A 25,213-nucleotide genomic window follows, 5' to 3' on the forward strand; every position below is an offset into this window, starting at 1 on the left:
AGGTAGGCTCATAAACCCTGAGCAACGTCGACTGACTATAGACTGACTATAGACACGCTCTGGTTTCATCTTCCGGCGAGCCATACTGGGTGGGCCACTGAACCCACAGTGGGTATCCACCACCTCTCTGTACGATACAGCCAACCACAAGACTGTATTGACCTGTTGAATTAAATAAAAAATAGATCCACAAGAAAACAGTTTTGTCAAATGGGGGGAGATTATTCAGCCTTGATTTTTTTCCCAGGTTAAACAAAACATAGCCTACCTCAGCTTCTACCAACTCCATAAACATGGACATTCCTTTATAACATAAATTTCACAATCAGTGACTAAACATGAGGCACTGGGCATGCTCATCTCAAAGAAAAGGTGAAAGAAATTACTGGATGCCCATTGCATGTCCATAACATACTACCTTGCATAGGGTTTAGGAAGACATCTCAAAATAAATGAGTGAAAGCAGAGGAGGAGAGAGAAGGGGAAGAAAAGAAATGGCAGATGAAGGTCCAAATTAGCTCTGCCATTTACTAGCTGTGTGGACTTAACTAGTTACTTTACCTTTACTCCTGTCAGATTACTAAAATATATAGGAGGAATAATCACGTGTACTTTATAACACTGTAAGAATTACATGTAATATAGTTTTAAAACCATAGATCACGTTGTTCACCATTCTGAGAACAAAAGGGAGAGACACTGTAGGATTTCATCAATTACTAAATACTTTTGCTCTCAAGACCTAAATCTGGAATTGGGAAATATTATAAAACAACCTTCCTCAGATTTATGCAAAAGTGTAAAAGTGAATATGCCATTCACCCAGAGAAGCTGAAAGAAAAATTTGCCTTGCCAACAACTCTAGTGTACATGGCTATATTTTACAGATAATAGGAAGAGAGGAAGAAGAAGAACTCAAGTCATTTTTTTTAAAGCACCAAATTGTCTAAGAAGCGAATTTCTGAGATATCAACCATATCTCCTTGTGAGCACTTCCTGTCACTATGCTGGGGCTCATAAACTGCACATCAGTGGGTGTAATCTGATTATAATCAAGGGTAAAGGATTTGCAAAGCTCTTCCAAATCCCACCAGCCTTATCCCTTCCCAGAGTCTCAGGTCAATTTCTATGCCTATCTATCCCAAGCCCACCCTTGTCTGACACGTACACTGAATTAGTCCAAATTCCTAGAAAGCAGCATTATCTTTTCTGCTGGCCCTCTTCACGTGCCTCTTTTACCATGTCTTCCATGAAGCTTTCCCAGAGCCCACAAGACTGAGTCCTTATGGGTGTAACTGGTTCATCTCACATTTGTCTTCACGTGGGTCATTCTCTTAGAACTCAGCATACTTTGGGGCACCAGGGTGATTCAGTTGCTTAAGAATCTGCCTCTTACTGAGAACAAACTGAGGGTTGATGGGGGGTGGGAGGGAGGGGACGGTGGATGATGGGTATTGAGGAGGGCACCTTTTGGGATGAGCACTGGTGGCTGTATGGAAACCAATTTGACAATAAATTTCATATATTGAAAAAAAAAAAAGAATCTGCCTCTTGATTTCAGCTCAAGCCATGATCTAATGGTTCATGAGTTTGAGCCCCACATCAGGCTCTGTTCTCTCTCTCAAAAAATAAACTAAAGGGGCGCCTGGGTGGCGCAGTCGGTTAAGCATCCGACTTCAGCCAGGTCACGATCTCGCGGTCCGTGAGTTCGAGCCCCGCGTCGGGCTCTGGGCTGATGGCTCAGAGCCTGGAGCCTGTTTCTGATTCTGTGTCTCCCTCTCTCTCTGCCCCTCCCCCATTCATGCGCTGTCTCTCTCTGTCCCAAAAAAAAAATAAATAAACGTTGAAAAAAAAAATTTAAAAAAAAAAAAAAAAGTATAGAAAAAAATAAACTAAAAAAATAAATAAAATAAAATAAGAACTCAACATCCTTTATTATTTGTGTCTACTGGATCACCCACTTCCTGTTCCAATTGTATATTCCTTCAGGACAGGAACTTACAACCCTTGGAATCCCCTGCATCCAAAGAATGTGTAGTCAAGTCAATGACCCACAGGAAGCCACCCATTACCTGTTGACTTGATTTTTAGTGATCCCATTCCTCATTCCTTCATTTTAATATTTAGCCCCAAATTATTCTTTAAAAAAAGCTGAGTACAATGAGACAAAATAAAACTAATAGGAAACTGCTAACAACATATCATTTGGCATTAAGCAACACAAAATTAAAGGATATTAGACTTTGAGGAGAACTTAATGTTAGCTGGTTCAGCTTCCTTGTGTTAGAGACCACAGACAGGTAAATATGTACTGATTAATTTCTATTCGCTGGACCCTCTTGACAAGGATATGGATTAATTAATTACAAAAAAAAAAAAGACTAAAACTCAAATATCCTGACATCCAGTCCAATGCTCCCTAAATTCACCCATTAAAATCTGCATATCAATACCTATAATAAACACAAAGGGTGACAGGCACTATTTTATGTGTTTTACAGATATGAACACCATTTGGCAGATGAGAGAATTAAGGCACTGAAAGAAAGTCCGTGCTCTTAACTATGATGCAATGCTGCCTGACTCCGGTCTTCTAAAAGTAATGGAGTATTGTTTGAAAAGAAATAAAAAAAATGAAATTCCTATCTTCTGAGAGTGTGCTTTGTGTAGTTGTTGTTGCTATTGTTGCTGGTTGGAAAGGAAATTTTGATGCCTTAGAATCGTAAGATAGGGGTGGATCTTGGCATTGTCTTTTGCTGTTGTCAGACTTATGGTACAAGGGCAGCTGTGGGAGAGGATAGGGTTGCTTTTGGGGAATGGAATCTCTCAACACCTCAAAAAGAAATCCCTCTACTTGTCTCTGTACCGCTACAGTTTGCGGACAGTTTAATTCCACAGAAACCAAACAGACCATGTCACCAAAGCAACAGGTGTCAGGTTGTAAACAATGCATTTTAAAGATCCCAAAATAATGCTATTGTTCATGATAGGAGAGAAAAGCAATCCATACTCAGGAGAGTGTGTTCTGAAAGGCATTTTAAAAAGGAATAATCAGTATCTAATAAAAAACATGCTCGCTGATGAAGATGATGGAGAATACAAATACCTCTCATCCAAGGTAACCAGAAATTCAATGTTTTTTAGTTTTGATGTGATGACATCTTCTTGGAAAAGGCAACTCTTCTTCCCTAGTGTAGAATGCATACCCTGTGTGATGTGTGTAGCCACTGCATCCCAGTTTCTAAGCTCCTACAGAGTAGGGATGGTGTCACAGAAGTATTTATAAAAGAGCTCAGAGATGACCACCGCCATAGGAAAGATGATAGACCTGAGGCAACCATAACCCCCAAATTTGCTGTGCTCAGTATTCCACAACTTTTACATGTTCTTTCTCTACCTACATGTTTTAAACTTTGATGAATTTTCTTATCTGTTTTTTAAAACATATGACTAAAAAGTGGTTTAACAAAATACTTTAGGTGAAAGAAAAAAATGCTAATAAAATCTAAGGCATTCACTATTTCTTAATAGAGAGGTACATTTTACAGTGGCAGTCATCAAACGGTACAGGAAGTCCACATGACAAACATGGAGGCATTAGGATCATAGCCTATGTGACAAAGCAACTGATTCTTTTTTTTTTTAATTACAAAAAATTGTTTTTAAGTAATCTCTCTACCCAACGTGGGGCTCGAACTCACAACCCCAAGATCAAGAGTTGCATGATTTTCCAACTGAGCCAGCCAGGTGCCCCAGCTGACTCTTATATAGGAAATTGACTTCATACCAATCCAAAGATTTTCCTTGTACCTTCAACAAGTAAACACAAGCACATCTTTGCCTAATACTGTCCTTAAATGTTTCTGTTCTTAAGTGCCATCAATGTGCCAAGAACTTTGTCAGAAAAGAGATATTGGTATTAGAGACTTACTTCTTTCAAGATCAAGTTGATGCGTTCAACAAGCATCTATCTGTGTCCTCCAAAGTTGGCACAGATTTGGGGAAATCTGCTGGACACAGTGATGGTAACTGATCTGACCTTAAACTGCAGGAGTCAGTACAACAATGGTTACAAGATAAGATAGGAGTCAAACTGGGTTCAAGTGATTGTTCTACCATTTTCTACAGGAGTCAAGGAAAGCTTTTAAATTTCAAGTTTCCTTCTTCAGGGGTGAAAGATGGATCATACCAATGGACACCTTTATGGTGTTGCTATGAAAATCAAATGAGATCATGTAACTCAAGGCCTGAACCAGAATGAGCACCGATTCTCAACAATAATTACAACATCGTAATTATATGCAGGGAAGGGATTCAGGATGCAGAAAAGCTAAAGAGGCTCTACAAGTGGTCAGGTGCTGGTTCTCGGTGCAGAAGTGAGGAAATGCCTGGCAGAGAATTTCTTCTGGCCTGTTGCAAGAAAGCCAACAGGAATAGACCTGATGTCCAAATCACAGGCACATTATGAGAAGTAAAAGCAAACAAATATTCAAAAGACAGTAATCAGGGTACCTGGGTGGCTCCATTGGTTAAGTGTCTCACTCTTGATTTCAGCTCAGGTCATGATCTCATAGTTGTGAGATCGAGCCCCACACTGGGCTGAAAACTTGGAACCTGCTTGGGATTCTCTCTATCCTCTTTCTCTGCCCCTCCCCCTGCTCACACTCATGCTCACTCGCTCTCCCTCTCTCTCTCAAAATAAATAAATAATCTTAAAAAAAAAAAAGGATAGTAATAACTAATTACCCCAAAGATCAGGGAACTGACATAGGACTGCCAAGTGGATTTAGAGTGAAACAAGGAAAGCCCAAGGGAGGACCACGAAAGTTTCCTAACATGTGGTGTTTGTACCTAAAGATTTTCCTCTCTGAAATAAAACCTGCATACTAAACTGTCTGCTATGATACGGATTGCAGAAAAGTGCCAGGCATTTCTTCAGGAAGGAGGAGTATAGGGGAAAAGTTAGCATGTCGGAGGGGGACTTCCTGTGTGGTAACAGCCCAGGGGAGGCAGGGAAGGCTGGGGATACCTGTTTAGCTCTCACTCCTTCATATAACAGCAAGGGTGGACAAGTGTTTTTTATTAACGGTCCAGACAGTAAACATTTCAGTTTTGAAGGTCATTTCGTCTCTACTATGACTCCCCAGAAATCTGGCAGAAGCCCAAAAGCAGCCACTAACAATACAAGAATGGGCATGGATGGCTGTGTTCCAATAAAACTTTCTTTAGCAAATTTCTTTGGCCCCAGACCTTAAAACATATGGACAAAAGGCAGCAATGATTTAAAACAAACAAACAACAACAACAACAACAAAAACACCACACACACAAAACATCTATTACCCATTATTTCCTTTCTTACTTGTAACTCTGTCAAGTAGCTTCCTACAAGTTAGGCACCGACATTACAAAAGAAATCTTAGTAAATTGGTACTATCTCAGAGGAACAAATGGCAGAAGAAGTTGGAGGGCTTTTGCTTTAAATATCTATAAAATTTGAAATTGTTCCCCATATAAAACATAGTTTGAAGACTCTGGGGGACAGTGAAGGCGTTCCAGAAGCAAGGAGGTGCCTTGGGAGTAGTGAAGATGCTTTGGAGGCAAAAGGTAAAAAAAAAAAAAAAAAAAAAAAAAAAAAAAAAAAAAAAAGGTGCAATCAAGGACAAAATCTTGGGCTAGATTCATTCCTTTGAAGATTCTTGTACTTGTCTCTGATCTTCTTCAAATGAAAACTATGTGAATAGTTTGCACTGGAAAATGGATATCAGAATGTAGACTTCACTATGCTTTCAGATTCACTCCAAAGGTACATTCAGATTTCAAGCTCTAAATTCTAAATTAATCAAAATTTCCTGTGTACTAAATCCTCTTCTTTTCTTTTTGTATTATTATTCAGCTATGCCTTTATTAAAAAGTATATTAGAATTCAGTGGTCTCTTTAAGCTAATTCAAACCAAAATAAACAAGATTTCATCCCAAAGAACATAATTTTTTTCTTTAAAAATACAGATTCATTCATATAATCACATTCTCCCCACTTCTTCTGACTAGTATTCATCACAAGAAAAAAAGAGTTGCCCTCTACTTCAGTCACAAAGTTTACACAAGCAGACAACCATTTTCACATCAAAACAAGAGAAGAAATAAACCTCTTTTCTTCTGAAATAAAGAATTAAAGAGTCTGGAAGTTTTATCAATGGTGGGGGGGAGGTATATTTTTAGGATCAACCTAAAACTAACAGCTAAAAATCCAGAGTAGCAGAGCACCGGGGTGGCTCAGTCGGTTGGGCATCCGACTTCGGTTCAGGTAGTGATCTCGCAGTTCATGGGTTCGAGCCCCCTGTCGGGCTCTGTGCTGACAGTTCAGAGCCTGGAGCCTGCTTTGGATTCTGTGTCTCCCTCTCTCCCTACCCCCCCCCCCCCGTTTGCGTGCACACACACTCTCTCTCTTTCAAAAATAAACATTACAAACATCATTTAAAAAATCCTGAGTAGCAAAATGAGAACCAACAGATAAAAATCAGGGAACTGAGACAGAAAACTGATATGATAGAAGAACTGAGCCCTCAAACTTCATACGTAGGGGGTTTCTAAAAATGAATTAAAAAAACAGATCTTTTAAAGACATATTTCTGATTGTCTCCTTTTTAAAAAACCTTTACTATTAAAAACCTTTACGATTATCTAATCATAACTTTGGAAATATTCTTAATTTCCCGTTTTTATTTTATTTTATCAATGTTATAGAAAATTTTGCCCATGGACTAAAATCTCTTATGAAGAATTCAGTCTAAAATTATTTGATGCTTTAAAAGCTTAAAAACTATGCAAGGCAGGGTAATGAGTAGTAAAGGGCACAGGATCATGGCTCACACTGTCTGAGATCCAGTTGTTTTGGGGCCATTATTTTTCTAAGCCTCAAATTCCACATATATAAATATGATAGTATAATAGTAGTATCTACTTCTTTGGGATAATGGAAGAATTAATAGAACAATTAGTGTAAATCACTTAGAACAATGTGGCACTTTGTAACAATTGATATAGTCATTATGACAGACTAATGAATTTTTCATCTACTATTAGTGGTAAAGGCATTGTGTGCAACTCAAGAGGCTGAAAACAACTATTTACATTGTTCACATAGGTAATTATTTATGCCCAGCCTAAGGAGGTAAAAGATTAGAACTTCAAATTCAGAAAGTATGTGAAACCCTTCAAAAATGTTTAAACATTCACCTCATGCGCTCATTAGGATGGCTACTATCAGAAAAGAAAAGAAAAGAAAAGAAAAGAAAAGAAAAGAAAAGAAAAGAAAAAAAAAGAAAAGAAAAAAGAAAAAAAAAGAAAAGAGAAAAGAAAAGAAAAGAAAAAAGAGAAAAGAAAAGAAAAGAAAAGAAAAGAAAAGAAAAGAAAAGAAAAGAAAAAAGGAAAGAAAAGAAAAGAGTTCCAGGATGGATGCAGAGAAATTGAAACCATGTGCACTGTCAGTGGGAAAGTAAAATGGTGCAGCCATTATGGGAAACCAGTCAGTATGAAGGTTTGTCACAAAAATAAAAGTAGAATTACCAGATGATCCAGAAATCCCACTTCTGGGTATCTATCTAAGAAACTGGAAACAAGATCTGAACGAGATATTTCTACACCCGGGTTCACTGCAGCATTATTCACCACACCCAAGAGGCAGAAACAACCTATTGTCTTTTGATGGGGGAATGGAAAAAGCAAGAGTGGTATAGACATATAATGGAATATTAGACAGCCTTTAAAAAGAAGCAAATACTGTCATATATTACAGCATGGATAACCCGAGGACATTCTGCTAACTGAAATAAGCCAATCACAGAAAGACAAATACTGCATGATTAGAATATAGGAGGTAAAAGTAGCCAAACTCACAGAAAGCACAAAAGTGGTTTCCAGGGGCTGGAGAGAGACGGGAATGGCGAGGGGAATGGGCAGTTGTTTAATTGGTGTAGAGTTTCAGTTTTACAGCATAAAAACATTTAAAGATTTGTTGCACAATAATGTGCAGTTAACTAATACACTGCACACCTAAAAATGACTAAGATGGCAATTTTTATATTCTGTGATTTTTATGTTACATACATTTTTTATGTGTATGTTGTGTTGTGTGATTTTTACCACAATAAAAATAAAATAAATATTAAGAAATAAATAAATGCTTAAACATCATTCAGATGTAAACACTTTTAAAATTGTGTAAGTGAGTTGCAAGGACTAGGCCATTATTGAATCCCATTATCAACAACTTCAAGAGAAAGTGGATTAATGCCGTGGGTACTCTTTACCACATCTAAGATATTATCTGAGTTTATCAAGTAATAGATCAGAAAAAGGAAACACTGCTCTGGGCTTGTTAACAGTAAAGGAGAAAAGTTCTTTCTGACCCATGCCATGAAACCCTACCCCGCCAATCCTTACATCCCACCTCATAGCTTCAAAGACTTGAATTTTAACAAGTTACTGATGTCTCCCTTCCTCAGGACCCAGCAAATCATACTGCGACATATACTCTTACAACTAATTACCAAAATGACCCACATTCACATCAGTAGGAACCTGAGACCATAGACCTTTCCTTGCTCATTCTTTGTTTACCTTCCTACCTTTAGGGTGAACATTGTAATCTACTGGGGTTAGCAGTAAACTTTGAGTTTACGGGAGGAAGGGTCTTATCACATAATTACTTTAACATAGGCATTAAAGCGTGCATTCTGAAAAAATAAAGCACAAGGTATCATTCCTACTATAGCTACTGAGGCAATTCTAACAAGGTAATTTATCAGTTGGTTCTCTGAATAAAACAGCCTGATTTGTCAGGGCTTGGTTCTGGGTCAAGGGAGAACAAGAATGGGAGAATGAAAGCTATTAGCATAGAAAGCGAAGCACTGATAGCTTTGCTGGGCAGTTTATCTAGTAATCAAAAAACAGCCTCCGGCCCTTCATCAAAAACAGTCACCAGATAATTCTGGGGTGGTGGTGGGTCCTTCCAGAAGAAAGTCCACTGGTCTGTAGGCAAAAGATCTGCCACACCCCTCTTCCTAAGAAGTCCATCACAAATATAAAATTCGACCACACTAAAAGACAGGAGAGCAAATGGCATTTTTACAGAATTAATTGGAACTGATCCTTGGAGTGCCTCAGTCTTGAGCGTGTAAACTACACAAAGTCCTCCTCAGTCATTACCTGCCCAGAGGAGTGTTGGTGTGGAGTGCCGGGAGGCGTTTTAGATTTGACAAGTGGTAGGCTGGGGCAGGCCAAGAAAAGAAAATTACTCACCAACAGAGTGCCTAGAAGAAATGGCAATGTGCATGCTCCCTTTCCACAGGAGAGGGACTGACTCAGGAACAGGGTTGGGCGGCCCAGGTGGGTTGCCATGTGAGATGTTGCATGCTGGAACCAGAGACAGCACCAGGTCTCATGCCACAACCAGTACCCTTCCCACCATGCTGCTACCTCTGAGGACCCCAGCTCAGGTGAACCATGGGAAACTGACTGTATTATCTGAGGGCAGACAGTTTCAGTCAAGAAAAAAATAAGTGTACGAAAATAAATACAGGAGAGCATGGCCTCTTACGTATGCATGTACATGTAGAGATGATCCAGAATTACCTCCTTATTTTTTATGATTCTATCATGTAGGCCACGTCAAGGAGAATCAAGGGAGAATATATTAATATTACAGATACATACAGATTAATATTACAGATACATACTTTAAAGTATGAAGACAGCTAAGTTTTTTTGTTTGTTTTCAAGTAGGCATTCAAGTCCAGCGCAGAGCCCGGTGCAGGACCTGAACTCACAACCCTGAGATCAAGACCTGAAGTGAGATGATGGGTCAGACGCTAAACTGACTAAGCCACCCAGACGCCCCAGAAGATACAGCTAAGTTTAAAAAATTACTAAAACGCTTGTCCTTCTATTAATTACAATTACTGCACTTTTAAAAATTAGTGATACTATTATCACAAATGTCCTTTTCAATCTGTTATAGTTAATTTAAAAAGATTAATGTTTATTTATTTTTTTAATATGGAATTTATCGTCAAATTGGTTTCCATCAAATATCCTTTTTTAAATAAGTAAAAGTAAACATAATGTAACTTACCCGAGGAACATAAAACACATACTATATCACTTCCCAACCACTGCGAAACAGCATAGACAGTAGAAAAGAGTGTCACTCATTTTGCAAATATATTGCTACAAAAGTGAATTTTGTTTGGCTAATGTGACTAAAATATCTCACTAATTTGACAGTAAACTATAGTTGGACATTTTACCATGTCATAAAAAGTTTCACTAAAAATTCGTTTTCCTCCTGCCATTGGCATATACCCCTTACACCGGACAGGTTCTTATCCAGTGTCACTCAGCTGGTAAACTTCCCCTGTGAATCAATAGCTAAAATGATACGTCAATGTTAAATGACTTTCAAACTACAGCAACATAATGAAGTGCTTAAAAAACATGTAAATGACACCAGAGACGGTCATGTCACAAATTTGAGTTCCTAATATCTGAAGGACAAAAATATAGTAAGGATAGTTCAATGTTCTTCTATTTTCTTTTCTTTGATCAAAGATCAACCATGCAATTTAATCTCTGAAAATAATCAGTCTTATACAACTCAAGATCCAACTTTTTGTCAACTGCTCTGTTTCAATTTACATTGATTCCACTTTCCAATTCGCTAGCTAACACGCACGAATATGACACAGTGAACAGTGACAAGAGACTAGAAAAATGTGATCCTTGAAGAAATAAAAACATTCGGAAAACCGAGATAGTACACTTAAAAGATCATCATGATACAGAACTTGCTTTCAGTTTAAAATAATAGGTATGGAAAGTTGCCTAAAGAAGTCCTCTGGGTTGAAAATCCTAGTAGTCGATGTTGCCTACAAGAAGATAAATTGGGGTGTTTTGGTCTGGCAGTTACCCAGCAGTCAAATCGAGCCCTAGGCATATTTTTGTATGGCCCCAAGCTCAGAGTGGTTTTTATATTCTTAAACAGCTTAAAAAATAAAACAAAGCCAAGCAGAGTATGTGACAGAGAAGGCATGTGACCCACAGGTCCTAAAATATTTACTCTCTGGCTCTACAACAACTTGAGAAGTGATGACAATTTAGGTGCGTTCCTAAAAGTCAGAACAAACCACAGAAAAGAAATCACTACTCTTTTATCCCTAGAAGTGGGTTCATTAAGTCAAAAGTAAGAGAGATAAATCTGTAAATTATGCTTTTTCCTAAAAGATCCATTCACATAATATATATTCTCTACCAACACAGGAAGTCTGCAATATAAATTTTACTATTAAAATAAACACTGAAAGTTACAATTAAAATAGCCAGAGTATAATGATATCTCTCATTTATAACTTGGCAACATAAATGCATTTCCAAGAATCAGACAAAATTGGAATCAAATGCAAGAAAAAGTGGAAAAGTCACTTAAACTTTAACAAAAGCAAACTCTGAGCTAAAGCAAATGAATTGTACACAATATTTCTTCTGTAATATTAGTATCAATATTTAATTTAATACTACATCCAAACTGATAACCCCTGAGATTCTTCAAGCCAATTTAAACATTTCCATATTATTTTCAGTTTTAATCTTAGAACATATTAGAGTTTTAAAGAGGTCATTTATAAACTGGGGTAATTATTTTTCTTAAATACTATTTAAGTTAAATAGATAGTATTTTATATTTTCTTTTGCAAGGTTCAGATGATGCTCAGACACTCAATTTGTAAGTCTCTTCTTCCTCCAGTGTTGCAAATATTCTCTTCTAAGACTAAAATAGCACAAATGGCAAAGAAAACGTGACACCCAGGAAAGATCCTCTAGGACTACGCCGCCTGCTTCGGGAAAGAGTCAGCAGTTCAGTATGGAAGAGAAGTAGGCACGTCAGATCCACAGGCTATGCCCGCAGAGTTAGCAGATGGCTAGCAGGCAAACGCCTTATCTTTAATGCCCCATGTTTAAGGGGATATTTAGGCTCTTACCATGTCACCTTTAGAACCAGACCAAAAAAACAAAACAAAACAAAACAAAAAAACCTCCACCTGAAGGCCCTGGGCTTTAGAAGACTTCACAGTGCAGGGGGCCCTTCAACAGGCTAAGAGGAGAAGACCAGCTGGAGCTGACCCCCTTGTAGCCCATGATCCCCAGTAGCTGGGACTCTCAAATTCTGTGGCTAAATTGCCACAATCCCCTTCCAGGACCTGCATGGGCTACTCCCGTGGGTCCATCCTCTGGAAGGTGACCTGAACTGGACTGTTGGTGTGCACATTATGACACCCATGCAGTCTAGGGGTAACTGTTTGGAAGGGGTCAATGTGCCTTGGACATGTGAGCAAGGGTGTCCACGCTAGGCACAGGACATAATAGGAGGTAGAGGGGAAGAGAGAAATGGCGTGGGTGTAGGCTAAGGACGGACCCTCTTTCTACTACCTCTTTCTGACACAAAATTCCTATGAGTCTAAGAATTCAAAATGCAAAGCTGGCCTCCCAGGCCATTATGAAGGTATGTTTGTCCAATAGAAGAAGAGAACATACGTCACTTAGCAGTTTGTTATCTCGATTTCTAAGCTTCTAAACATTTACACATACGTTATGTGGCTGACCGCTGTAGTTCTCTCTCGGGTCCCACAAATGTCCAGAGGGAACTCAGTTCTTATCACTGTCACTCCTACATCTCATGCTGCAAGGACGTCCTGCTTCTTCATTCCTGAATCCCACATGTAAAGCTTAACTGGGAATCTGATATTTCACACAAGTCCCAGGACTCAGGCTCCTATTCTGATTTTCCCAGTTTCCCATCCATTGACACAGGGGGGGAAAAAAAGGTAATTTATTGCCATAAAACTATACAAAACTCATCGAATTTCCAGTCAGCCCACTCAAATCCTCCTGGTGAAAAAGGGCACCATTGTCAAGAATGGCTTCAGGGAGAGAGGGTTTATTATCATAGCATAAGGTAGATAGCTATGATCTGAGGAAGCCTACACATCCCAGTTCAGCATCAAGGATACACTTGTGCTGGAATATCTGAACCACCCAGTATTTGAGTACCCCAGTACACTGCCAGTATCAATCAAAATTCATAATTTATTGAGCACTTACTATGGGCCAGGTAATTGACAGACATTCTCTCCTTTAACCCTTCCTGCCTGGGAAACAGAGGCACAGTGATGTTAAGGTCTCTCAGCTCTAAATGGCTGACACCTAGGCCTGGTTTTATATGAACCCAAGACCTATGCTATAATGAATATCTAAAAAAAAAAAAAACAAAAAAACACCAAAACCTGATTTTTTAAGTATACAATTTCCTCTTCATGAAGGTGTGGGGAAAACAAAAGGTCTTATCTCTAGCCCAGAAATGAGCAGCTGAAAGGGCCTTATTGGCCATATAACTACAAATACACACACACACACACACACACACACACACACACACACACACACATATATATATATTATTTCCCATATCCTTGTAGAGAAACAAAGAGAAAGTTGGAACTTTGTATGTTAAATGATGAACTATGTATTGATATTGATATTTTGGGGGCATAGGAAGATATTTTTCTTCTCTTGCTTCCCTCACTAGACTCCAAGGGACACTCTTAACAGGAAGGTACACGCACCAAAAAATCTCCCACTCATTTATGAATCGGGACTAACACTGGAATTGGAAAGAAATCAGAATAATGATATCACACACACCATTAAAAAGCCCAGAAAATGGCAATGAGATCATAACTACCATTTTAACCCTGTCAGGTGATAGGACTGTCAAAATCTTCTAAAAAGGTTTTTTGGTCAGCAGAAAACAAAAACAAAAACAAAAACACCTTGACTTTTCCGTAAGTGCTTACCTAGTTCAATGGTTTTTCAATGATAACTTGGAAGTAGTCAATAAATAAAACATGCCTTTCTGGTTGGCTTTCCCTGAAATCCATGATTAATTGCCTTTCACAATTGGAATACCAATTCATCTTTGAAGAGAACAATTCTCATTACTTTTCTTTTTTTTTCATTAAAAAAAATTTTAATGTTTATTTATTTTTGAGAGACATTGAAAGAGTCAGAGTGTGAGTGGGGGAGGGGCAGAGAGAGAGAGAGAGAGAGAGAGAGAGAGAGACAGACACAGAATCTAAAGAAGGCTCCAGGCTCTGAGTTGTCAGCACTGAGCCCAACAAGGGGCTCGAACTCATGAGCAGTGAGATCATGACCTGAGCTGAAGTCGGACACTTAACCGAGTGAGCCACCCAGGCGCCCCTCATTACTTTTCTTAAGGTGTGCTCCGGATATATGTGCTTTTGGCTTTAAATTTAAGAAGTAGTTTCCCCAACCTTCATAATTGATATTTATCAATACTGTATAGCCAATCTTAAAAATACATTATTACAACAAGAAATAAAGACTCTAAAGAGGTAATATTCCCCACAAATATGCTTTTGGGTGCACCTGTCACGTAGTCAAGTAACAAGAGCACCAGCAGGCGCTAGTGAGGAGGAAGCCACACTTACATAATGCCCTGATCTTAAGGGTTGTGAACAGTAGAAAGACTTGCTCTTAAAGGGAGTTGCTTAATCTCTTATTCCCTGAAGAGCTGTAGGGGAGGGAAGGGACAGACTCCTTTCTGCAAGGAGAGCTTGGCTGCAATGCTGCCTCAAGGCATGAGAATAGATTCCTGGCCCCTTCAGCATCAGAACAAGAATCTGTGATGAGAACAACAGATTTGGGCCCCTTTCAATGTCTTTGGAGTTCAGCTGCTATCACTATTTGGCCACAGAAAGGAGGGGCTGTTCCAGTCTTCCTTACAATTACCACCCTAATTATTACATTATACTTTCACAATTTAATCCCTTTATTTGCCTCACTGCCTTTTTGGGGCTAAGTTAGCCCCACAGTGTGATGCCTGCTGATGTAGCTAGCAGGGTAGCCTAAGTGCCGCCCAGCTGCCAGCTACAAACACAGCCAGGTGGGCAAGTCCAGAGTGCTAATCTGGACAGTGACATCTCTGTCTCCTGCTCAAAATCCTTGAAAGTTGCTCTCTCCAATATGGAGTAAAACTGAGCACTATACATCAATGCCAAGAATCACCCTGTGCTTTGCTCTGTTAAGCTTTTGGTAGCATTTCAGCGTCCTAAGGAATAATCAGGCATAGAATTCCAATTGCGCTATTCCAGTTAATTGCACAGTAAATAACTAATGCAGAGCTACTAACATCTAAGCTATAGGATTTAAAGAAAAAAAAACTGTCAGGAAACCGTTTCATAGTTGTTTTATCTTTTGAAAACATACTAAGAACCAAGGAGTTTAACCACCACCTGCCCCCTCCCCGCCCCCAGCCCATCCTAAAAATTTGTTATTCCCTCAAGGCAGAAGATGGTTGTAGAGGAATTCACCTCAAGGCACAAGTGTTTGAGAACTGAGGTTTAATAAAATGTTGGTAAGAGGAAACCCCAGACAGCATGCTAGTGTCTATCTAGCTCACAGTAGGTTCTCAGTAAATATTTGTTGAGTAAAGGGGGGTGGTTTTCATGGTGAGAGCCTCTTGCTTATAGAAGCATACACAGCATTTGTTAATTTACCCCAAAATATTTGCTTATCTCTGTGTAGTTAATTCCAGAGCTGTATAAACTGGATAAACAAAATCAAGTCACTACCAGTTTGAATTTTTAGATACTCCGTAATGTAAGTATTCTAATACCTTTGGACAGTGGCTACTAAGAACCCAAAGATTTGAAATGCATTTTCATTCTCAAGTTTTACAATGTTATTGAATAAGCTGAAGATATTTTTCAGATGCACAAGAGTGGAAGCAAAACATTGTTTTTACTTACTTTACCTATGATTTCACATTTCATTTTATCCTTAAACATCCCATGAGGTAGGTATCAATGCCTTCAATTTATAGATGAGAAAAAAGAAAAAGATCCAGTGGATAAAGGGTTTTTGTAAGAAAATGCTAATAAGATATGGCAATGATGAGCCCTAAAATATGAAGATACAGCCATGAAAATATTTAGGTTACTCGGGGCACCTGGGTGGCTCAGTTGGTTAAGCTTCCAACTTTAGCTCAGGTCATGATCTCACAGATCATGAGTTTGAGCCCCAACTTGGGTTCTGTGCTGACCGCTCTGCACCTGGAGCCTGCTTCAGATTCTGTGTCTCCCTCTTTCTCTGTCCCTCTTCTACTTGCTCTCTGTCTCTCTCTCTCTCTCTCTCTCTCTCAAAAATAAATAAACGTTAAAAAAAAATTGAAGTCTGATATAAAACAACAAAAAAAATTAGGTAATTCATATTTACTCCATACTAACCTGACTTGTGTTCTTCAGTTAAAACTATGAAAGGTTATGAAAAAGTAAGGCTTAAATATCCACTCTATTATCTAAGAGTTAATGATGTCTTGAAAAACTGTGATCCTAAGTAAACAGCCACAAATCAAGGAAGCTATGGAATAGACACAGAAGTAAGGGAAATTGTAAAACCCAATGCACTAAGGACCTTTACTGAAATCTTCAGTGCAACTAACGGACAAGACTTGCCTCCCAGCTGCTCTAGGAAAAAAAAAAAAGGTGGGAGATTACTGTATGTACAAATAAAGGGTTTCCTGATCACCTTTTGTTAAAAATTTAGAAGGATGAGAATTCAACAAACATAATCTCATCTGCACTTTAAAAATCAGTACATCACAAAGCTATTAAACTGATTTCAGTTATGTCCAAGGATGGGCCATTAGCAGATGATGGTCAGTCACTGGTGGTAATCAGAAGCAACATGGTACACATCAAACTCAGCTGAGTATCAGAATCACCTGGAAGATTGCTGGGCTCACCCCCACAGATTCCGATTGGGGTAATCTGGGATGAAGCTTTTAAATAAATTCCCAGGTGACAGTGATACCACTGGTCCACTAGAGATACTCTGAGAAACCATTTATTTATAGAACACAGCACAGGAGAGGGCAGTGATTTCTAAACTTGGCTTTACTTAAACATTAAGTGCGAAGCTTTCGGAAATCCCTCCTTTGCCCTTGCCACACCCAAAGCCAGTTAATTCAGAATTTGGGGGTACGAGCCCTGGCATCAGTATGTTTTCAGTCTCCAGATGATTCCAGTGAGCTGGCAAAGATGAGAACCACTGATATGTGGGAAGACATACATGTATCCAAAAAATGGCCGTCTTTTAAGAAGAAAACATTTTGGGGTGCCTGGGTGGCTCAATCAATTAAGCATCTGGACTCGATTTTGTCCCAGGTCACCATCCTGCGATTTCTGAGATTGAGCCCTGCATTGGGCTCTATGCTGACAGTGTAGAGCCTGTTTAGGATTCTCTCCCTCCTCTCTTCCCCCGCCCCCCTCCCTCAAAATAAATAAATAAACATTAAAAAAAAAACATTTTGTAAGCCACTTAGAATCACTGATGAGCTGAGAATCCTCAACAGTTACTCTTTCTTTCCCCTATTTTCGTCATAAGTATATCACAAAGGATCTAAAAAAGTGAAAATTATAACTTCCTGTGAGAATATATATCTATGGCTTTTAACATGAGTGGAGCTCTGTATTTGTGGATTACTAGTTTAAATGAGCACATACAAATTTCAGCCATATTTTCCTACAATTATGTTGTTATTTATAAATCTGAAAGTCTATGGAGGTTCAGATGTGTGTTATATATGTGGGAGGTATATTTCATAATTAGGTATAATTTGGAAGAATTTTCTTTACAAATTCATTAAAAAGGTGAGGAAAGTATATCCAACCATAGGGAAAGAAGGAAGGTAGGAGACAATTAAATTGTGTAGACAAGTGGTTCTCAAAGCATGGATCCTGGACCAGTATAATCAGCATCACCTGGTAATTTGTCAGAAATATAAATTCTTGGGGCGCCTGGGTGGCGCAGTCGGTTAAGCGTCCAACTTCAGCCAGGTCACGATCTCGCGGTCCGTGAGTTCGAGCCCCTCGTCAGTCTCTGGGCTGATGGCTCGGAGCCTGGAGCCTGTTTCCGATTCTGTGTCTCCCTCTCTCTCTGCCCCTCCCCCGTTCATGCTCTGTCTCTCTCTGTCCCAAAAATAAATAAACGTTGAAAAAAAAAAAAGAAATACAAATTCTTGGACTTCTACTCCAGATGTAACAAGTCAGAAACTCTGAGGGTAGGGTGACCTGTATTTTAACAAGATCTCAAGGTGATATTGGTACACACTCAAGTTACCACTGCTCTAAAGTATCTATTATTTTCATGCCTCTGTAAGAAGAACCAAAGAGGCAAAAACACTATGGATCCAGTGTGTATTTGTTTAGTTGCAACACAGACCTACATTGCTCTGATAATAGCTGTGTTTTTTTAACACATAGCTTAATATCATTCCATCATTAGGGCTTAATAGTGAAAGCAGAATTCTTAGGGGGCATATCTGGGGGAGTTTATTCTATAATCCCTCCACAAGCTATTGTAATCTATTTCTATTTTGTACTCAAGATAGAATTGAGACTGTAAAACTTGATTATCAAGGATAAGAACTAAGAAAAACCAGCCAACCAACCACCAACTATCAACCTGAGGCTGGACGAGGGTGGGGTATTATTCCCAGGTGCAACACTAACCTTGAATCGTCCTCTTGAAGAATGCTTTGCAGGCTTCACATGATGCTACCCCGTAGTGGTACCCAGAAGCAATGTCACCACACACTAAACACAGTCTCTTGGGCATCGAGTTGAGCATGTATTCACACTTGGTCTGGGGATCTTCAACAATGGTGCTGGAGCAGTCATCATACAGTTTCCTGACAGGCCCACTACCTCCTAGGATAGGAGCAGAAGGGTAGAGAGGTGGCGAGTCAAGTCCGTTCTGATGGCCATTCATGGTTGAACTGTAGCTCCCGCTGGCGTCTGAGGAGCCACCTGGGCTGTGGTGGTTGACGCTGTCCGTCAGGGAGGCCGGGCTGGAGGGTTCCGTCTTGATGAAGGACGAACAGCTGGAATCAATGTGTCGATCTTTGTTTGACATTCTGCAGAGAAGCCTGAGATGTAAGGAGATACAAACGGAGAGGGAGAAAGAGAGAGAGAGAGAGAGAGAGAGAGAGAGAGAGAGAGAGAGAGAGAGAAAGGAGAGAGTGTTAAACATAGAAACAAAAACAGGTAGAAACAAAAAGAAGGTGAAAAAAATAGAGAGAAAGTGAAAGGGAAGGATGAAAGGAGGGGAAAAAAAATAGAAGAATTCATATGTTAAAGACATTGCTCTTTGAGAGCGCTGCCTAAGAGCTGGGACTACACATCATTCATTCCCTAGTCAATATCTCTTGTTCTACAAGAAGGTAATCAGCATAAGGGCATGACAGGGTTACATCAAAGTGCCCAGACAGGCCATAAACAAAACCTCTAACGGGTCCAATTCCTTTTATTTTACCTTTCTCCTGGAAAACCACTGTCAATACTCTAGATTCTAAATTTGCCGCGGAAGAGGAGTGATTTAAAAGTCTATATCATTTCCAAAATTGGATTTATCCTCACTCTACTTTTCCCTCCCATGTTCCCATGCTGCAATCATTTTATTATGAGCAGAATCAAACTTTTATTTTCAAGACCGAACAGATGATTCCTCAGCTCTGTAATTACAGTTTGTCAACATGCTTCCATAAGCATAACTGTGTCTCTTATTGATCTGACTAAGACACATAGGGAATATATCCTCAATCACTTCGCTTCTTTATTTAAATCGCTCTATTTCATAGCCATTTAGCAATACAGAAAGACATCAAGTATAAAATTCTAGCCAAGATGTACGGATAATTTCCTAGAGCCCACAAAACTTAGTGAAACGATCACCAACACGGATTAATAAACATGTGCGTGTGTCTGTGTGATTTGCCATTGCTTAAGAGGTGAGTGAAGAAAAGCCATTTGAGCCTTCAGTACACCTGGGAGTCCATAAATCTGATACTTTGTATTATATTCAGCAAACTAGGAATGTATCAAATTTTGTCCTGAAAATTGAGATTTGGGATGCTCTCTTCCCCCCCTTCTTTTGGCCTTTTAACATCATACCTCCTAAAAGGAAATATGATGAGGCATCCAACCTGATAAATTATCTCTCTTATCTAGAAGAAACATATTTCCCCTCTTTCTTTGTTGGACCCATAAATGATTAAATTTCTGAAGAGGTAATTAGATGAGAAGATATAATTGGTCCTATTTTCTTTCCGATTAGCCATAGTGCAAAACCCCTTTTAGCAAAGTCTCTAAGAACATTTTGAGAGCCTGCCATAGAAAGAAGAGGTGACAGTTGAGAAGGGGACTTAGCTAATTGCTTCCCAGTGGAAAGTTGATTTATAGGAATCCCACAGGGTAATGGTCATTCACTAGAATTTGGAGGAGTAGTCACAATATAACCAACGGGATGCAATTATCTCCTCTACTATAAATCTAATGATATTTCATCACTGCCCAAATTTCATGTCCTCCTCCACCCCCCCTTCCCCCACTGTTCTGTTAATTCACACTTAAAAATATATGTGTGTGTGTGTGTGTGTGTGTGTGTGTGTGTGTACAATCTCCTATCGGGGAATGCTCACTTCACTGCTCCAAGAAGGCAGTCTCCAAAGCAGAGCATTAAGAGCAAATATTTGCCTCTTAAACAAGTACGTTGCACACTGGAAATTTTGTTCTGCCTTCTAAAGTAAAACGGTATCAGGAGGTGAAGAAAGCAAACGGGAAGAAGAAATCCACAAAAATATCTTCGCACTTTTGCCCACCCACCCGTGTTGCCCTTTCCTCAAGAGCTAGTGAAAGAAAAAATATCCCCCTCACCAGCCTGAACTACGGCGTCCTCTTCCTTCTGCATCTGCTGCCTTGTACCCGTCACTGTTAATGAGCGCTGTAATTAATAGATCGCTCTCCTTGTCTCCCTGCTTGCACTCTGGGCTAAGCACTTTTCCTCGAGTCAACGTTTGAAAGAAAGCGGGTCGGCACTGACTTACAGCAGCCCTGCGAATTCCTTTTAATTTAGAGCACTTACCCCAGCACTTCACTTATTACCTTATAATTACTGGACGGCTCGCACATACATTATGATCTTGGACTAGAGTTAGAAGTTATTAGGGTACTAAAACATGGTTGCTCCCCTTTCCTCTCTCTGGCACTGAATTTCTCACAGCTATGACAATTAACTCTTTCACCATCTGCCCTTAAGGCACCATTCTTTTCCTCCCCGCCCCCCCCCCATTTTTTTTTTGCAGAGGAGAGCAGCTTGATCACAAAATATCCCTAGTCTTCTCCAGGCCCTCTTTTCTGTGTCTCTTTTTTCTTGTACCATCTATGGTCAATTTCACCCCAATTTTCTTTCCCTCTGGCTCTTTCTCATGGACTTCTAAAATCCGCAGAACTCTTGATTAAGAAACAAGGCCAGGGGCTCCTGGGTGGCTCAGTCGGTTAAGGGTCTGACTTCAGCTCAGGTCATGATCGCACACTTTGTGAGTTTGAGTCCTACACTGGGCTCGCTGATGTCAGTGCACAGCCCATTCAGATCCTCTGTCTTCCTCTCTCTCTGCCCCTCCCCCACTTGCACTCACTCTCTCTCTTTCTCAAAAATAAATAAATTAAGAAGAAAAGACAGAAAGAAAGAAAAAGACAGAAAGAACAAAAGAAAGACAGAAAGACAGAAAGAAAGAAAGAGAGAAAGAGAGAAAGAGAGAAAGAAAGACAGAAAGAAAGAAAGAAAGGCAGGCCAAGAATTGCTTTCCCATTTATGGAACAGTTATTTTCTAAGTCACCAAATGTTTATGTGTCAAATGCATGTTGTTAAAGCCCTGAAAAACAGGGAGTCTCCAGCCAGCTGTCTGGTCCAAAATCTCAACCCATAACTTTGCAATTACCTGCATGGAAGCAAGGAGATTAGGAAGTTAAGTTGTCAGGGAAGTCTCTGGGCAGGGGCAATATCTCTTCCCACACAAGGTCTGGCTACTGCAGCAGGGAATGAAACTGATCAAACTGGATTGGTGCCTTAGGTTGTACCTGTTTCTTTTCAGACAATGAGCTCCTGCCTTAATTAGTATCTTTTGCCCAGTGGAAGTTATAATAGTCAGAGTTGCCATTTATCAAGTGCTTATTATGTGGCAGGCACTGGCCTGAGCACCTTACTAATATCACCTCCTTTAAGCCTCAGGACAACCTTAAGAGGGAGCTATCCCTCTTCGGGAAACAGAGCCTCAGACATCACACAATCTCCTGAAAGTCATACAGCTAGGAAATGGGAATTCCAGGATTGGAACTCAGGTCTGAAGCCAAAGTCCAGTGCAGAAATGTCTTGAAGTTGGGGAGCCTGGGTGGCTCAGTCAGAGCACCCAGATTCCTGATTTTGGCTTAGGACATGATCCCAGCATCGTGGGATCCCTGCATCAGGCTCTGTGCTCAGCATGGAGCCTGCTTGCGATTCTCTCTCTCCCTCTCTCTCTCTAAAAAAGAAAAAAGAAAAATAATTGAAGACAAAGAAGTGTCTTGAAGCCAACAGACTTCTTGAAGGTGTTCACAGATTTTTTTTTTTTAAGCCAAGCAAGCAGGGGTAGGAAGTGGTGCACATGGAGACCTACTATACCCGCAGCTCACCTATGAGCAGAGACGGCCGAGATGGCCACCCCACCGGCTAGAGGTCTGCTGTAATCGAGTCACCCTCTCCAGTGTTGGGAGTGACACCTCAGCAGAACTTCCGAAAGAACACAGTTGTCTCCTAATTACTACTTAGCTCATTACATCGAACACTTCCTAGACACCATTACATTATACCCTAAAACTACAGTGGGTCTTAATTCTCTTCCTCTCTGTCTCTGAAATTCTACAGCTCTATTATTCAAGCCTGAAATATTCACAACTATCTATAAATTCAATTGTCAGCTGGTGGGTTTTATTCTAGACTTCACTTCAATCTAAAATTAGAGGCACTAAAATTCACATTAACTCTAAGAGGAATGTAGTGAATAAGACTTTATTTCAAAAGAACACCTTTTTGTCAGAAAGAGCCATTTTCAAGATGATGGCTTTATCTGTAGCCAAAGAGAATAAGCCCAATTCCACATTGTGCTGTTAATGCAGGAATTTTAGGTCACATTGGATTAATAAAAATCTAAATTTAGTTAAGAATTATGAATAGAAATAACATGGATAGAAAATTGTGGGAAATGTTTATTTTAAAGCCTCAGTACAGTTGCTTTTCCTTTATAATTTTAAGAGGAACGATGAGAAGCACAAGGGAGACAAGAGACTTCCCAGAAGACTTCTGAGGGAACGCCCTGAGAATAAACCGGAAGAAGAAATAGCTATGTCAAGACTAACATTGTCTTTTTTGTGTAAGAAACTGAATTTGAGGGATTTAACAGCCTTCGTGAGGTCTGGGTAAGTCCAGTCCTTTATTACACATGTTGAATATGGTTTGAAATATAGTCTCAATAATTCTTTCTTTTTAAGTTTATTTATGTATTTATTTTGAGAGAGAGAGACAGAGAGCAAGCAGGGGAGGGGCAGAGAGAAGGGGAGAGAGAATCCCAAGCAGGCTCTGCCTTGTTAGTGCAGAGTCCGACATGGGGCTCGATCCCACAAACCCTGAGATCATGACCTGAGCTGAAATCAAGAGTCGGATGCTTAACAGACTGAGCCACCCAGGCGCCCCTAGTGTCAATAATTCTGATGATCACGCTTCCAAAAGGACCTTGGTGCCTCGCCTTGCCCAAGAGTCGGTAAGGGTAAAATTTACCTTTGGTGCTAGATATTAATGATCAGGCAAATGCAACTTCTTATTCGCTGGACTATTTCAAAGTGTAATTTTTGAAAGTTAATTAACTGTGTTAGATGTGTGCATGTATAGAGAGAAAGAAAGAATAAGAATCAATTAAAGTGGTTGCTGTAGGGGGAAACAAGAAGATAATCTGTAAGTTAATATTCAATTTATATTGTAATTATCGGGCTTAATTGTTTCCAGAGATCCTACCTAGATACAGGTAAATGTGTGACCTTGAATGAATTGCCATGAGTTAGAATTTCCACATGCTTACATAGATGCCCAACCATGGTGGTCTACATTCCACAGAAGCTTAGCCAATACTTTTGTTTAAATGCTGGTATATCAATAATGTCCTATAGTCATATAGAACATACACATTTCATCAACAGATAAGTTCTTAAACAGCTATATTTCATCCTTTACATATTATACAAACTCAAAATTATTTGCTGCTTTATTTCCCTACTTAAAAAAAATGGTGCATGAAATTCTCATAAAGAACATATTATGTGCAGGTCTTGTCTGGATTTCCTGGCTGTTATACTAAGACAAGTTTTTTTTTGAAACGTTTATTATATCCATACCGAGGACAGACACCTTAATAAGCTGAAAAAATGCCGGCTAAAGACATCACTATTTTATTTTCTTCCTTGTCATCCTTAAGAGCCCCAGAGGGTACCCATCTGCATTATAAACTCCACTTTATCAATTTATATCCAAACATTTTAGGAAAGCACACTGAAGCCAACAAGCTCACAAGTTCACAAATGCACAGAGAAATACGAAGACGGTGCCCTTAGCTTTCTTACTGAATGACAGAATTTCAGGGTTTGAAAGGAAGGTTTTCACATCCTGACACCTAAACACTACCTATTCAAAATAGGCATGAATCTATGAGGACTGGTCAGTTTTGTACCTTCTGAAAACATCAGATTAAATATTTAAGTATTTTTATTTAAATTTAAAGAACAAAATATTAAAAAATATATATAAGCCTATAGGCTTTTTTTGTTTTGTTTTAATGTACATAGAAGGAAACTTCCAAGACTTATGCCAAGCTTCCAAGTCGTAAGTCCTAGGCTTCAGAATCCATGACCCCAGCAGCTCCCTTAGCAGCCTGAGTTACAGCTTCAAGCATGCTACTTTACAATGAGCTTCTTTTTTTTTTCTTTTCCTGCTTCAACTAATTGCACTCTCGTAAAGTGGCAAAATGTGAATCACTTAGTAACAAAATGGGCACCAGCTGCTATTGTCAGAGAATGGTGATGCTGAAGAAAGGGAAAGCAACCGAATGAAGTGTCATGTCAGAAATCAACGGTGCAACGTGTGATTTGAGAAAACATGACTACTTTACAGAGACAGGGTGTCATTATGGCATCACAGTAATACGATGCTTTGACAA

The 25,213-nt window shown here is 39.4% G+C and overlaps 1 protein-coding gene across 1 annotated transcript in view; it reads right to left on the reverse strand.

The window, feature by feature from the left end:
- ESRRG (estrogen related receptor gamma) overlaps positions 1-25,213 on the reverse strand; it is a 224,600-nt gene that overhangs the window by 160,722 nt on the left and 38,665 nt on the right. Inside the window, exon 2 of the mRNA XM_047840792.1 lies at positions 18,648-19,063. Within this exon, the coding sequence (XP_047696748.1) occupies positions 18,648-19,063 (416 nt within the window). The remainder of the gene's footprint in view (positions 1-18,647; positions 19,064-25,213) is intronic.

The sequence above is a fragment of the Prionailurus viverrinus genome, chromosome F1 (assembly GCF_022837055.1).
Source record: "Prionailurus viverrinus isolate Anna chromosome F1, UM_Priviv_1.0, whole genome shotgun sequence".
Taxonomy (NCBI): domain Eukaryota; kingdom Metazoa; phylum Chordata; class Mammalia; order Carnivora; family Felidae; genus Prionailurus; species Prionailurus viverrinus.